The following is a 12,367-nucleotide window of genomic DNA, read 5'->3' on the forward strand; positions in this document are numbered from 1 at the left end:
CGCTACGGCCACACCGTGGTGGACGGTGGTCACTAAGGCTGACGTGCCAGGGGTGTGGTTTGGGTCTAAGCTCCGTCCAGGAAGGAAGGTGGGAAGCAGCTTTGCAGGCAGGAGCACCAGTGCAGCCAGAGGCTGTGGGTCTGCAACCGCAGAGTCCTCCCTGCAAGCGAGATTTTCCAGTCTTCCCACCTGACCTTCCACATCCCTCCCCTCTGCCCTAACCCGGAGGGGGGAGGGCATCTGAGCCTTATGACCTTGACCCTGAAGGGGTCAGAGGAGGGAAGTCACAAAGGGCAGGGCCCAGCACCCCTGCATTCTGGATTTTCCCAGAAGCGTCCCACACTCTCATCACCCCCCTCAAATTAATCTCTCCACAAAGGGTTGCCTGCAGAGGTCACACCTGTCCACACCTGCACTAGACCAGGGCCAGGTGAGAGGGCATGGGCCTGCGCTGACCTCCAGGGAGGGATCCCTACCAGGCTCAGGGGTCCTGGTCTGAAGCCCTGCTCCCCCACCCCCCAACCCCAGGGAATCCACCCAGGCCGGCCTGGCTGGGTGGGGCTGGGTAGGGCCCCTTCCTGAGCTCTGAGGCCCAGGCTCTCATGGGGGCCGCGAGGCTCCTGGGAATACCTGCCGTCGGGCCTGCCACCTGGGGAGCCAGGGCTGGGGCGGGGCCAGGGGCGGGGCGGGGCTGCGGCGGGCGGGGCAGCGCAGCGCCGGAACTTGGGGAACTCGGGGTGGGCGGGGCGGGAGGCCGGCGGAGCTGTGGGGACGCCAGGTCTGGAAGGTCTGAGCCACGTCCAGCCTGGTCTCCGCCATGGGGCAGATCGAGTGGGCCATGTGGGCCAACGAGCAGGCGCTGGCGTCAGGCCTGAGTGAGTGGGGGCTCCTGCACTTGGGGCGGGGGCTGCAGGGGGCGGCTGCGCCTGGGCTGCGGGGCGCCACGGCAGTGTAGGCGGGAGTCCGGGCTGGGGAAGAGGGGGCCTGGAGACCCCAGGAAGGAGGAAGGGGCAGGCTGGGGAGGGGCGGGAGAGCGTCCGGAGGCGCCAGAGACCCTGGGCTGCAGGCCAGGAAGTGGGGGCCCCGAGACGGCCGACCCCAGCGGAGGAGTCTCCTGGCGGGAAGGGGCCTGGGGACCTGTGTTGGGAGCAGGCTGAAGCCTTGGGGCTGGGGAGGGGGATGCGGGGCCCTCCTGCCCCTGCAGGCCCATGGACACCCACACCCCATCCTCTGTCCCCCCACGGCTGTCCCCCGGCCCCTTTCACTGCTCCAACCGCCCCCCCACCCCGAAAGAGGAAGTTGCAGTCGGGAGAAGAAGCACTTGCTTTACCCCCGGTGGTTTCCGTTGTCACCGCCCAGCAGGGTTGGGAAAGCCCGACCTGACCCACCCCTGCCTAGAGTGGCCCCTCCGCCCTGGGCTGGGTGCTTCCTCCCTGGGGTCCTGGGGTGTGGAGGTGGGTTCCTTCTGCCTCCTGGCCAGGGGCTTGGCCCGTGGGGGGCTGTCTCTGGGGCCCGGCCCTGAGTCTGTTCAGAAGAACATTGCATAAGGCGGCTGGAAACGGCCCACGTGACCCCTCCCACCCAGCTCCCCGGGGGCTGCTTCTGGGGAGGGCTGGCAGGCCGGCTCCCTGCCCCGCAGTGCTGGCGGGTCTGCAGCCCCTGTGCTGCAGACTTGGGAACCTCTCAGGAGGGGGCGGGGCCTGAGGCAAGAGGAAGCTGCTCACAGCTCGGCCCTCCAGGAAGGCCCCGCACCCAGTGGGACTAGGGGGTGGGGGGACTGGGGAGCATGGTGATGAGGAGGGCCTCAGCCCACCACCGCTCGCCTGGGACCCACCCTGAGGCCCCCACTACCACGCTGCAGGGAGAGGAGCACTGTGAGGTCATATTGTGGGGGTGGGCCACTTTGGGGCACTGGCCCCGAGGTCTGTGTCCAGGCAGGCGGCCCCTCTCTGGCATCCAGACGACTGAGAGCTCAGTGGGCCAGTACCCGGCTGAGAGGTCAGTGGGCCAGCACCCGGCTCTCCTGGTGTCTGCCCAGAGCCGTCCTCTCCCCCCAGCTTCCCCCGCTGCAGTGACGACGGCGCAGCTTCCTCCATCATCAAAAGAGGTCCCCCTTTGGGCTCTGAATTCCTCCTTTCGCGGACTTTGCCTCCCAACTGAGTACCAACCACAGCTCCCTGGGCTGTCCAGGCCAGGCCCCAGGAGCATCGCAGCCCATGGGCCCTTTTTATTGTAGAAAGTGCCATCTCATCGGATCATGTCCCCTCCATCACAACCACTCCGCCCCTGGCCCTCCGGGGCCCACCCACCCTGGCCTTTGCCGAGGCAGCTTCTGCCTGAAGCCCTAGGGGCTGGCTCCCTGTCCACCTCTCCGTTCATGTCCACCTGCTCAGAGGAGTCTCTCCAGAGTACCAGCCTGGCATAGCCGGCCCCTCTGCCACGTCTCCCACCTAGTGCGCCACTGACTGAAGCGTCTGTCCCCATAGTGAGGCCGCAGCCCCCGGGAGCTGGGGCCCTTGCTCATGACAGAGGCTCACGCCCAGGTCGAGTGGGCATGGTGCTGCCTGAACACCAGGGAGACAGCCCTTCCTTCCTCCAGCTCAGGGAGGTGCTGACAGCGCAGCGTGCGTGAACGTGAACGCAGCTGAGCCCGACACACTGGGAGATGATGAGGGTTCAGGGGCCGAGCGGAGCGGCGTGGGAAGGCAGGGCTTTTCCCCAGTGGGATTCTGAGGCCAGAGCCGAGCAAGAAACAGACCCAAAGATCCTCCCCTCCAAGGAATTGCGCCGTCTCCTGCCAGAGCCTGGACGAAGAAAGCCGTGAACGAGACAAACCACTGGAAACGCAGGCCTGTACGGCGCGTGGGGTGGGCTCCCTCCCCACCCTGTGCCGCACGGACCACCGGCCAGGAAGCTCAGGTCACCGGAAAGGACTACTGAAGGATGTGCTCCAGCGGGAGTGAAGCTGGGTGCGGGGGGAAGGACGGCCCCACGAGTGTGAAGACACTGACTATAAATGATTGACAGTCACGGGTCGTTTGGGGTGAGACTGGAGTTAAACCTTCTAAAGTCCACATGTGGTTCAGGAAGAGGGTTTTTTTTTTTTTTTTTTGGCTGCACCGCGCAACAAGAGCTTAGTTCCCCTGCCAGGGATTGAACCCGTGCCCCTTGCATTGGAAGCACAGAGTCTTAACCACTGGACCGCCGGGGAAGTCCCAGGAAGAGGAATTTTAAAATTAAAGTTTGATCAAGTTGGTGGAAGGCAAGAGAAGCAAGAAGAAAAGCTTGTTGAAGAGAAAACACAAATAAGGGACTCCCCTGGTGGTCCAGTGGTAAAGAATCCACCCTGCAATGTAGGGGACACTGGTTGGGGAATTAAGATCGCGCATGCCACGGGGCAACTAAGCCTCTGTGCCACAACTACAGAGCTCACAACTACAGAGCTCACGTGCCCTGGAGCCCGCGCGCCACAACTAGAGAGAAGCCCGCATGCTGCAGCGAAGACCCAACGCAGCCAAATAAATATTAAAAAGAAAAAACACAAATAAGATAAAGTTATCTGCAATCACAGTCAATAAAATGTGTTAAGCTCACTAGCAGATTGCTTAAAGTGCAAAGAATTTCGTTCTGTCCGCTTAGCCTAACAGCCCAAGACCAGAAACAACTGACACGTCCCAAAGGCAGGAGAATGGATAAATAAACCGTGGTCGGTTCACACAGTAGGAAACTACCCAACAAGACACAGAGTGGGCACGTGCTCCCGGCAGACACCGCAGGAAGGGCATGGACAAGCCTTGTGTCAGCAAAAACGGCCCCAGAGAACTTTCTGGGGTGGCGGGAACCTTGATCTGGGTGATCACATAGGGGTCACACATGTAAAAACCTGTGCCCTTTATGTAGTAATTATACCTCAATAAATGACTGGAAATCCTGGGGGCGAATGGTGGTGACGGCGCCACGACGGTGAATGTGCTTCCCGCCGCCCAGCTGTTTGCTGATTTTACCACGATAGCAAAAAACTACTGGGGAGGGAAGACAGAGATCCGCTAGATCACGGCAGGCGCACACAGAGCTGCAGGTAAAAGGCTGCAGAGAGCAAGTCCACCCAGAACCAGTGGGAGTATCAGCGTCCGACAAAACACACGAATGGGGTCGACCAGGACACCCCCAGTGGGGAGAGAGCCTGCACGCAGCTTGTACAAAATGAACAACTAGCAGTGCAGGCTTTAAATGCATCGAGCGAACACTCAGCGTGCCGAGGGTCACAGGCCTGGGGGTGGGTGTCCAGGCTGGAGCCCAGCCCCGCCTCCCCCGCGCGCCCCCCAGCCCCTCCCCAGCTCGGATGCCGCTTCCCTGGGGAAGGCGTCCCGACCCCTCTGCCTGTGGCCGTCCCCCGTCACCGGCCAGGGTCTGCACCCACCTGGGTCCCCTTCCTGGGCTAACACGGCGGCAGGCAGAGGGCAGCTCTGTGGTGGGCGGGCGGCCCCTCTGGGGGAGGGGGAGCACGGGGAGGTGGCCGGAGCCCCCGCAGGGACAGGGTGGGCACCTGCTAACCTGCCTCTGCTCTGCCCACAGTCCTCATCACCGGAGGCATCGTGGCCACGGCCGGCCGGTTCACCCAGTGGTACCTGGGCGCGTACTCCATGTATCCTCCGGCTGCAGACCCCAGGGCGGGGCGGGGCGGGGGTGGTGCCAGTGCCCCTGCAAGGCAGGAGGGGCTCAGTGCAGGGAGGTGACAGACCCACCGGGCCTGGGCCCGGGCGTGGGTGGGAGGGGTCCGCGGCCCCCGAGGGCTGGCACTGAGGCCCCTCTGCACCCCTTCTAGCAGCCACTCTCCCCAGCCGGCCAGGCCTGTCCGCAAGCGAGCAGGCCTCCCCCGGCCCCCAACACGCCCTGCCCGCCCCCGGCCAGCCCAGTTGCTACGGGCCCTCTGGAGGCCAAGGCAGGTGTAGGGAGTGGGGGGCACAGGTCAGCAAGGGAGGCCGTGATGTGGCCGGGGCTGTTCGGATCCCGGCCGGGGCTCTCCCGCTGTGTGACCCCAGGCAGCGGCCGCACCCCCCGTCTTCTCATCAGCCGAGGGCGCTCGCCGCGGCCCCTCAGGCTGAGCCGGGCTGTTCCTTAGCCGTGGCCTCAGTGCGGCGGGCGTGGCGGTCTGCCTGCTGGAGTACCCTCAGAGCAAGAGGAGCAAGGGCTCCACCATGGAGCGCTAGTGAGTCCCCCTTCCCTGTGCGGGGGCTCCCCGGGAGCTGGGGCCGCGGGGGGGGCCTGGGTCCGTCCCCCCGAGGCCCCGGCACCAGCCCGCCCCGCTCCGGCCGCCCAGCCGCTGAGCCCCGGGGCCCCGGGGAGGCAGAGCCGGCAGCGCCGGGCGGGGCGGAGGGCCGTGCAGAGTGGGACGCGGTCTCCCTCCCTCTGCCTAGTGGACAGAAGTACCTGACCGGAGCGGTGAAGGCGTTGGGGCCCCTCACCAGGAACTACTACATCCGGGCCTTCCTGCACCTGGGGTGAGTCTCCGCCCCCCGGGGAGCGTCTCCGCCCCCCGGGGTCCCCAGCGCCGCCTGCTGCTACGGTGCAGTCAGGCCCCTCCGGGCTCTGCCCGAGGTTCCCCCACCCTCCATCCGTCACTCCTCCCAGTGTGAGTCACCCCCACCTGGGGGCTCCGCTCAGGAATCAGCAGCGTGCTGGGGCTGACGGCTCAGCTGGGCAGTTCCGCTCAGCTGTCCCCCCACGTGTCTGGTGGTCCCTGCCCGGGAGGCCGCCCCGCCCAGCGCCTCTGCAGCTGCCTGGCCTCTTCCCTGGGTGGTGGCGGGGGGGCCAGGAGCCCTGGCCCAAGACTTGTTAAGGTGCCAAACCAGGCAGAGAACAGCTCGGGGGCCAAAGGTAGAAGCCCGGCCTTGGCAGCACTGGGCATACCCTCCGCTCAGGGTCCCGGGGGGTTGGTCCTGAGCTCCTGTGGTCTCTGACCCAGGCCTGGGGCTGCGGACCCCCTTCTGACTGTCTCCCGTCCTCCACCCCCTCCCCAGACTGGCGGTACCTGCCGGCTTCCTGCTCGCCACCATCCTGGGCACTGCCTGCTTGGTCATTGCGAGCTGCATCTACCTGCTGGTGAGTGGCGTCCTCTGCGGTCAGTCCGGGCCTGCAGACTGAGCCTGTGTCCTCGCGCGTGTCGTGGGGACGGCGGCAACGTAGCCTCCATTCATGGCCCGTCTAACGTGCTAGCCGTTCCCCTTCACCCTCCTGTAACCTGCCCCGCAGCCCCGCGAGGTGGGGGGGCGGAAGCTCAGAGAGGGCACGTGGCGGACCCAGGTCACACAGCCAGCAGCCCGGCCTGGATTGGAGCCGTTGCTCGATTGTCTCATCCAGTTCGGGGCGCCGTCAGGAGCACTTCCCGGGGCGCTCGGGAGCAGGGCGTGTGTGCCACGCGCGCGACACCCGTGGGGCTGGGTGTGCCTGGAGCCCAGGTTATGCAAATGGCCCCTCGTCTGTAAGGCTGCACGAGGCCATCTTCGCAACAGAGTTGGGGGCGGTGGGGACGGGGCAGGGGGCCCCGCCGGGCACAGGTTGCTGAATGCTTGCTGTTCTCCTGCGCTTGGTGCCCCCGACCCGCCGCGCTGTGGGTTCCAGCCCCCCACGGCCACCATCCTCCCAGAGCCAGGCGGACAGGGCCTGACGTCGGGCTCCTCACTCGCTTCCGCCGTTCTGAGTTCTTCTACGCTGCCTCTTCAGACCTTTAGCCCGTTTTTCTACTGGGGTTTTGTCTTTTCTCCTGTTAGTTTGCAGGAACGTCACGTGTATGTTAACTGTGACTCCTTTGTGAGTGTAGCCGTGGGGGATACTTCCGTCTCTGCTAAGGATCTAACTTTCTCCGCGAGTCCTTGACTGGGCAGAACAGAAGCTTGTCTAATTTATGTGCTCTGTGGTTTGTGTGTTTTAAAATCGCCTTTCCCTGCCCACATGCTGCATTTTCCTGCATTCTCTTCCTTCCGTTTTCTAGTTTTACCTTCCAGGGTAGAGTGTTCTAGTTTTTAACTTAGGAGGTGTGATTATGGAAATTCATTTTATTCTATGCTTCCTAAATTATATGCTGTCACATACTTTTTTATCAACTATTCTGAGATACAACATGAAAGATACACGTCCCCAGGTCGGCTTGGCCGGTGGCTGTGGAGTCGGCCCGGGGGTCTGCGTTTCAGCACGTTCCCTGGGCTGCACACTCCTCCCCCTCAATACGCCTGGGCCCCTGGCCTCCGCAGCCGTCCTCCTGGGCCTCCCCTCGCCCTCCTCGCCCAGAGGAGCTGGCCTCAGTTCAGCATCATGGCCACTTGGGCCTGGCTCCCGTCCTGCTCCCGGCCCCTAGTCCCTGGAGGAAGCCTGGACTTGGGCTGGGCACCCGGAAGTGGCCTCCTGGGGATCTGTCAGGAGCCCTGGGGTTCAGCACCCCTTGCGCTTGTGGTGAAATCACTGGGTTCTGACTGTGTGGCCTTAGGCCTGTCACATAACCTCTCTGAGCTCTAATCCCCTCGGGTCTCCCCAACTTTGGTCGTGTCCTGACTCCTTGGGGCTGGGGGGAGCTCAGGGGTGGGGAGGCAGGGCGGGGTCAGCCCGGGAGGACCCCGGTCCAGCCGCTCTGTGTCCTGCAGGCAGCCATCCGAGGGGAGCAGTGGACCCCCATCGAGGCCAAGCCCAAGGAGCGGCCGCAGGTGGGGGGTACCATCAAGCAGCCACCCACCAACCCCCCGCCCCGGCCCCCCGCCGAGGCCCGCAAGAAGCCAGGTGCAGAGGAGGCGGCGGAGGTCCCCACGGGTGGCCCCCAGGAAAACCCCATGCCGGTGACCGATGAGGTCGTGTGACCAGGCCTTGGACCCCTCCTGCCCCACGGAAGCTCCGAGGGCTCTTCCTGCGGGTGGGTGGGGGGTGGGCGGCCCCCACCGGAGGCACCCCCTTTCCTGCCGCCTCCTCCGGGTTCACCGGCCACAGGGCTGTCACCCTCCTCTGCGGCCCCGGGATCTCTGGGCCTCGCCTGTGCCGCGAAACACGGGTCTGGAACTCCACGTCTTTGTTTCTACTCTGGAAGTGAGCGTCCAGGTGGGGGGGAGGGCGTGTGTGTCCCCCAGCCCCCCGACCTGCTAGGACTCCCCCGCTGGAGCAGCCCTCGGACCCCCTGGGGGGGCGAGGCGCCCACGCAGGACTTCCGCCCCAGCTGGGTCACCGAGATCCCTACCAAACCGAACTCGGGTCCGCCCGCCCGCGCACAGCCAAGCCAACCTCCTGACACAGGCTGGGGTGGAGGAAGGGGCAGCGTTTACTGCAGGCGCCAAACGAGCAGTCCCGGCAGCTGGTGCTCGAAAGACCCCGACCCCCCGGGCGGCTTTCAGGGACGGTGTTAACAGAGTGTGGGGGGGATGCGCAGTCAGTGGGCGAAGGGGCCCGAGTTTGGGTCAGTAGCGCACACACACTGACACACTCACACACACACATTCACACACACACTCAACACACATGTACAGCTCACATATACACACACACACACACAACACACGCACACACACACACACTCAACACACATGTACAGCTCACATATACACACACACAATACACATACACACATGCACACACACACACTCAACACACATGTACAGCTCACATATACACACACACTCACACAATACACATACACACATGCACACACACACACACTCAACACACATGTACAGCTCACATATACACACACACACAATACACATACACACATGCACACACACACACTCAACACACATGTACAGCTCACATATACACACACTCACACACACACATACTCAGCACACATGTACAGCTCACATATACACACACTCACACACACAACACACATACACACACGCACACACACACACACACACACCCATACTAACCATGGCAGGGCCAGGAGCCCCTGTGGCCCCCAAAGCTTTGCCTGGCTTCATCTCACACCCCAGCCTGGGAAGCCCCTTCCCTGCTGGGCACCCACTCCCTTCTCATCTCATACTTTTAGAACTGGGGGTCTCTAGGGACCTCTGGCCTGGAGGGCACCCTGCCCGTCAGTCAACACTCTCCGTCTTCAGCATACATCCAGTCGGCCCCCTGTCCTGTCCCGGCCACCCCCCCCCCCCCACCCAGGCCACTCCCAGCACTGCCCTGTCCTGCCCGGTGCCCGGCTCAGAGCCCACAGGCTCCCACAGCCCAGGACAGAGGCCGTCTCCGCCCCCGGCCCCTGTCTGCTCTGGGCCCTGTCACCCCGCCCCCTGGACTCCGGCCACACGGGCCCCCGGGCGCAGGCAGGCTGCCTTCTCAGCCTCTGCACGGGCCGCGCCCTCTGCCTGGAGCGCCGTGGCCCCAGAGGGCCACCAGGTCGTCCTCAGGTGGCCCCTATTGTAACCACTGTCCCTTCCCCAAGCCTTCACCCCCGGCGGGCCCAGAGCTTCCCTGCTGGCTCTGTGGCGGTCCATCGTCTGCGGGGCAGGAGGGGAGCTCTACCCCAGGGCTGGGCACGTGACAGAAGCTCGGTAAGCAGGTGTGGACTGAAGACTCCTTCCAGGCTCGAGCCATAGGTCACCTTCTTCGGGAAGTCTTCTCTGAGACCGTGCCCCCTTCCTGAGCCTCACACACAGTAGGTGCCCATCAGCAGGTCAGCGTGGCAGGGGAGCAGACAACTGCCCTGGAGCCCCACAGCCCTTAGAGCCGATGGGCGTCACAGGTGGGGAGACGGCGTCTCCAGAGGCGGGGGTGTGGGCATAGCTGAGCCAGAACTGCTGAGGCCGTGCACTCCGGGCTCCCTAAGCTCACGGCCCTGAAATGTGCTTTGATCCGCACATCCTGCCATGAGAGGCGCGGGCGGTCCTCTGGTGGCCGGCGGCTGCCTGAGCTGGGAGGCGCCCGTTAGCTTGGCCGCCCCTCGCCTGACAGGTCACCCGCAGTGGACAGACGCCCAAGGGGGTGTCCAGAGCTGCCTGGGCCTCTGCCGGGGCTGGGGGAGCGTGACTCAGCCAGGCTGCCATGACGTGTCCCCCCGAGCCGACCCCCTGGGAAGTCACCCTCGGGAAGCCTGTCCGTGGGGCAGAGAGGCAGTCCCCAGGGTCTGTGGGTGGGGGGGCTGGGCTTTGGGAGCGAGACCCATCGCCAGGCCCGGGAGTCTGCAAGGCCAGCAGGGCACACCTGGCTTCACCCACCCCGGGTGCACCTGGGTTCACGCACGGACCTTTCTAGAAGGACACACCACGATATGGGCCAGTGGCGGCCCCTGGGGGAGCAGCTCGGTGTCGAGGGCCAGGCAGGGGTGCGAGTGAGAGAGTGTCTTCACCCACTGCCCTCTGTGCCCCCCGGAGCGCAGCCCTGGGGGGCTGTTCATCAGTTAAACGACACGTACTCACATCTACAATAAATAGCTGTTTTAGAAGCACAGGGGTGCTCAGGAACCCCAGGGGGCTGGGGTGAGGGGAGCCCACGGGTCCACAAGGTGGAGGCGGCCGTCAGAACACCTTTTCCCTTTTCTGTAGGTGTTTTAACACGTCCTAGAAGAGTGAAAATGTTCCTTCTGGCCCAGCTGTTTGTGTCAAAGGGTAAACTGCGTCTCGAGGTGGGGGTGGCCCAGCACAGGGTCACCCCCCGGGCACCGGGGACGCGTCCCTTCCTGGGCCGGGTCTCGGAGCAGAGGCCTGGAGCCTCCGAACCTGCCCAGGACCCCAGAGGCACATAAATAACCAATAAATACACATAAATAGGAGGGGCCTCCCTGGAGGCGAGTCCGGGGGCCGGGCTGAAGGTCACGGGGCCGACCTGGGCAGGACACAGGTGCAGCCCACGGGCACGTGGATGAACTCGGCGTGGAAGGCGAAGGCCCCGGGCGTGGGCGCCCCCTCCGCGTCCCGGGAGCAGGGCCGGCGGCGCAGCACCAGGAGGCTCTGGGCCAGCGGCACGGAGTTGAGCGCGGCCGTCTCGCGGCCCGTCTTGGTGCTGACGCAGCCCCTGCACAGGCACTCGGCGAAGGCCAGCTTCTGCGGGTAGCGGCTCTCGTCCGTGTCCACGCTGCGGGGACAGGCGGGGTATCAGAGGGCCCCGGGCGGGCGGGCGTCTCTTTCGCGGCCCCGTGGCTGCACCACGTGCTCAGGGTGGCGCCGGGCCACGGGGCAGGCGGTGTGGGGCACCGGGAGGGCTTGGCACGCAGCTGGTGCCCAGGTAGTGAGACTGTGCGTGTGCCCCACGGCCCTCCCAGAGCGCAGAGGCCCTCTCTGCCCGCCAGTCCCAGCCCCACCCCTGCAAGGACTCAAATGGGGGCCCCCCAAATTTTCAGGGCACCCTGGTGTCCGAGGGCGGGGCCGAGCTCGTGGGGCAGCCTCGCCCTCCTGGCGGCAGGGCCGGCCGGCCGGGGTCGACAGGTGAGAGCCCTGAGGCCCGGGGAGCCCGCTCTCACCGGTATCTCCAGGGCGAGATGGAGCGCTGGTGGACGTCAGCTTCCAGGACCTCCTCAGGCTGCAGCACGGGGCACTGGCTCCCGGCCGCGGGCCCCGCGTGCCGCCTCCTGCGGCTCGCCGCCTCCAGGCTGGACACCAGGGCCACCGGCAACGCCTGCTCCCACTTGGCAGCTCGAGCCAGCAGGTGTGGGGGGGCGTGGCCCAGGGGCAGCTCCTCGGCCGAGTAGCAGCGCGGGGTCCCGGGGCTGTGGGCGTGGGCCGCCGCCCGGAGTGCGGGGCCGTGGCGCGCCAGGCTGGCGGGCAGCCGGAGCAGCAGCAGGAGGCCAGGGAGGAGCTGGCGGGACAGGCGGTGGGTGTTCAGGGGTGGCCAGGGAAGGGGCCCTCGCTGCCCCCCGCGGGCTCTGCTCCCTGTGGAAGGGGGGTGCTGGGGAGACAGAGGCCCGGAGGGGCCTGCCCCTCAGCCCAAGCTCCCCAGGGCACCCAGGCTCCTGGCTCCGTTTTGGCCCCAGCTTTGGGGGCTTCCTGGACCCTACCCCATCCTCAGCCTGAGGGTCATCGGGCCGCCGAGGCTTCGGGGCCAGGCGGCACCGTCCAGTGGGGGTGGGGAGAAGCGGCTCACCATTGCAGCGGGAGCTGGGCGCTGGGCGGCTCTGAGCGGCAGCGCACCTGGCAGTCCTGGCACACCTGGTGCTAACCTGGCAGCAGCCGGCTTGCAGCACCCTTTATACCTCAGGCCACACCTGGGGAAAATCCGGGCACCGCTTCCTCCTCGGGAAGTGCTGGCTGCACGTCCTCCTCCCCTCCCTGCGACCGTCCCCTCCCCCCCCCAGGGACCCTCCCCCAGGACAACCACTTGCAGGTGCGGCTGAGAACGGCTTGCCTGAGGATGACACGCGAACCTTCTGTACGCGCCCGTCCTCACCCTG

The 12,367-nt window shown here is 65.4% G+C and overlaps 2 protein-coding genes across 2 annotated transcripts; one reads left to right on the forward strand and one right to left on the reverse strand.

Annotated features, from left to right (window-relative positions):
• The first annotated feature begins 736 nt into the window (after nt 1-736).
• On the forward strand, nt 737-8,048 carry LOC130839388 (cytochrome b-245 light chain). The gene is made up of 6 exons (XM_057713654.1): nt 737-875; nt 4,576-4,645; nt 5,135-5,209; nt 5,418-5,501; nt 6,021-6,102; nt 7,638-8,048. The coding sequence occupies exons 1-6, from the start codon at nt 818-820 to the stop codon at nt 7,845-7,847; spliced, it is 579 nt and encodes a 192-aa protein (XP_057569637.1). The 5' UTR covers nt 737-817; the 3' UTR covers nt 7,848-8,048.
• Nucleotides 8,049-10,420: 2,372 nt separating this feature from the next.
• Nucleotides 10,421-12,367, reverse strand: IL17C (interleukin 17C). Its single transcript, XM_057711652.1, has 4 exons — nt 12,364-12,367; nt 12,061-12,181; nt 11,441-11,775; nt 10,421-11,055 (listed from the first exon to the last, which is right to left on the reverse strand). Exons 2-4 carry the CDS (start codon nt 12,061-12,063, stop codon nt 10,794-10,796), a joined length of 600 nt encoding a protein of 199 aa, XP_057567635.1. The 5' UTR covers nt 12,064-12,181; nt 12,364-12,367; the 3' UTR covers nt 10,421-10,793.

This window comes from Hippopotamus amphibius, chromosome 16, assembly GCF_030028045.1.
Source record: "Hippopotamus amphibius kiboko isolate mHipAmp2 chromosome 16, mHipAmp2.hap2, whole genome shotgun sequence".
Taxonomy (NCBI): domain Eukaryota; kingdom Metazoa; phylum Chordata; class Mammalia; order Artiodactyla; family Hippopotamidae; genus Hippopotamus; species Hippopotamus amphibius.

What these genes read in the sequence shown, in the direction of transcription:
- LOC130839388 (XM_057713654.1), top strand. Translation starts at nt 818, where the DNA reads ATGGGGCAGATCGAGTGGGCCATGTGGGCCAACGAGCAGGCGCTGGCG. An exon ending in GGCTCCACCATGGAGCGCTA is followed by an intron (nt 5,210 to 5,417) that starts GTGAGTCCCCCT and finishes CCCTCTGCCTAG; the next exon opens with TGGACAGAAGTACCTGACCG. An exon ending in CGGGCCTTCCTGCACCTGGG is followed by an intron (nt 5,502 to 6,020) that starts GTGAGTCTCCGC and finishes CCCCCTCCCCAG; the next exon opens with ACTGGCGGTACCTGCCGGCT.
- IL17C (XM_057711652.1), bottom strand. An exon ending in ATCTCGCCCTGGAGATACCG is followed by an intron (nt 11,056 to 11,440) that starts GTGAGAGCGGGC and finishes CTGTCCCCGCAG; the next exon opens with CGTGGACACGGACGAGAGCC.